The 1793-nt window shown below is 47.2% G+C and overlaps 1 protein-coding gene across 1 annotated transcript in view; it reads left to right on the forward strand.

Moving 5' to 3' along the window:
* The first annotated feature begins 547 nt into the window (after positions 1-547).
* Positions 548-1793, forward strand: part of LOC107199214 (nuclear receptor coactivator 1-like) — an 11811-nt gene continuing 10565 nt past the window's right edge. Inside the window, exon 1 of the mRNA XM_015616554.3 lies at positions 548-1359. Within this exon, the coding sequence (XP_015472040.1) occupies positions 1005-1359 (355 nt within the window). The 5' untranslated portion in view covers positions 548-1004. The remainder of the gene's footprint in view (positions 1360-1793) is intronic.

The raw sequence follows: 1793 nt of genomic DNA on the forward strand, positions 1-1793 counted from the left end.
CTGGAAAAAGTCATGGAATGGGATTTTATCCCCAAAAAAAGGAGAAAATTCCAGGATTTTGAGCTCAGGATTATTCCAATGAGGATCCCATAAAAAAGTGGTGGGAAAATTTTTGGGATGGGATTTTTTTCCCAAAAAAAAGTGGAATTCCAGGATTTTGAGATCATCTTGGTGACAGCAGTGGGGAATTTCATGGAAAAAAGAGCTGGAAAAAGTCATGGAATGGGATTTTATCCCAAAAAAAGGTGGAAAATCCCAGGATTTTGAGTTTTTGAATTATTCCAATGAGGATCCCATAAAAAAGTGGTGGAAAATTTTTGGGATGGGATTTTTATCCAAAAAAAAAGTGGAAAATCCAGGATTTTGAGTTTGGGATCATCCTGGTGACAGCACCAGGGGATTTCATGGAAAAAAGAGCTGGAAAAATCATGGAATGGGATTTTATTCCCAAAAAAAAGGCGGAAATTCCAGGATTTTGAGCTCAGGATTATCCCAATGAGGGCACAGGGAGGAAATTCCATGGAAAAAGAGCTGGGAAAATTTTTGGGATGGGATTTTTTCCCAAAAAAAGGTGGAAAATCCAGGATTTTGAGTTTGGGATCATCCCAGTGACAGCACCAGGGGATTTCATGGAAAAAAGAGCTGGAAAAATCATGGAATGGGATTTTTATCCCAAAAAAAGGTGGAAATTCCAGGATTTTGAGCTCAGGATTATCCCAATGAGGGCACAGGAAGGAAATTCCATGAAAAAAAAGCTGGGAATTTTTTTAGGACAGGATTTTACCCCAACAAAACCCCTCGCAATTCCACGTGCCGCCAACACCGCCAACACCCCAACAACAAAAAAACCCCCAAAAAAAACCCCATTTTTTCACCACCAACTCCCAAAACTCCAAATTCCCCCCCATTTTCCAGGGAGGGTTTTGAGGGATGATTTTTTTTGGGGGATAAATTTGGGATAATCCGGGAATTTCCTGTTCCCGCAGCCGCCGCTCAACGCTCAGATGTTGGCGCAGCGCCAACGCGAGCTCTACAGCCAACAGCACCGGCAGCGCCAACTGATGCAGCAACGCGCCCTCCTCATGCGGCAGCAGAATTTCGGGAATTCCGCCGCCGGAATTCCCATGGGAAACCCGAGGTTGGCTCAAGCCCCGCCCCAGCAGTTCCCGTACCCCCCCGGTTACGGTACGAACGCCGGGAATTGCGGAGGATCCGGCTTTTCCGGAGAGGCGGCGGCGGCGGCGCTGGGGAATCGCGGATCGCTGGGGAATCGAGGGATGATGGGAGCGCAGTTCGGAGCCGCAGCCGGGATGGGACCGGCGGGGATTCAGCAGAATTTGTTTCAATATTCGGGATCAGGTACGGGGATTTGGGATTTGGGAGGGTGGGAATGGGAAAAGTGGGATTTGGGGAGGGATTTTCAGGTTGGGAAAGGTTTGGGGTGGAATTCCCAGAGAATTCCTGCGAATATTTGAGGAAAAGTGGGATTTAGGAAGGAATTTCCATGCTGGGAAAGGTTTGGGATGGAATTCCCAGAGAATTCCCAGGAATATCTGAGGAAAAGTGGGATTTGGGGAGGGATTTATGGGATGGGACGGGTTTGGGGTGGAATTCCCAGAGAATTCCTGGGAATATCCAAGGAAAATTTGGATTTGGGGAGGGATTTCCATGCTGGGAAAGGTTTGGGGTGGAATTCCCAGAGAATTCCCAGGAATATCCAAGGAAAAGTGGGATTTGGGAAGGGATTTCCATGCTGGGAGGGATTTATGGGTTGGGAATTCCCAGAGAATTCC

This window comes from Parus major, unplaced genomic scaffold (assembly GCF_001522545.3).
Source record: "Parus major isolate Abel unplaced genomic scaffold, Parus_major1.1 Scaffold500, whole genome shotgun sequence".
Taxonomy (NCBI): Eukaryota; Metazoa; Chordata; class Aves; order Passeriformes; family Paridae; genus Parus; species Parus major.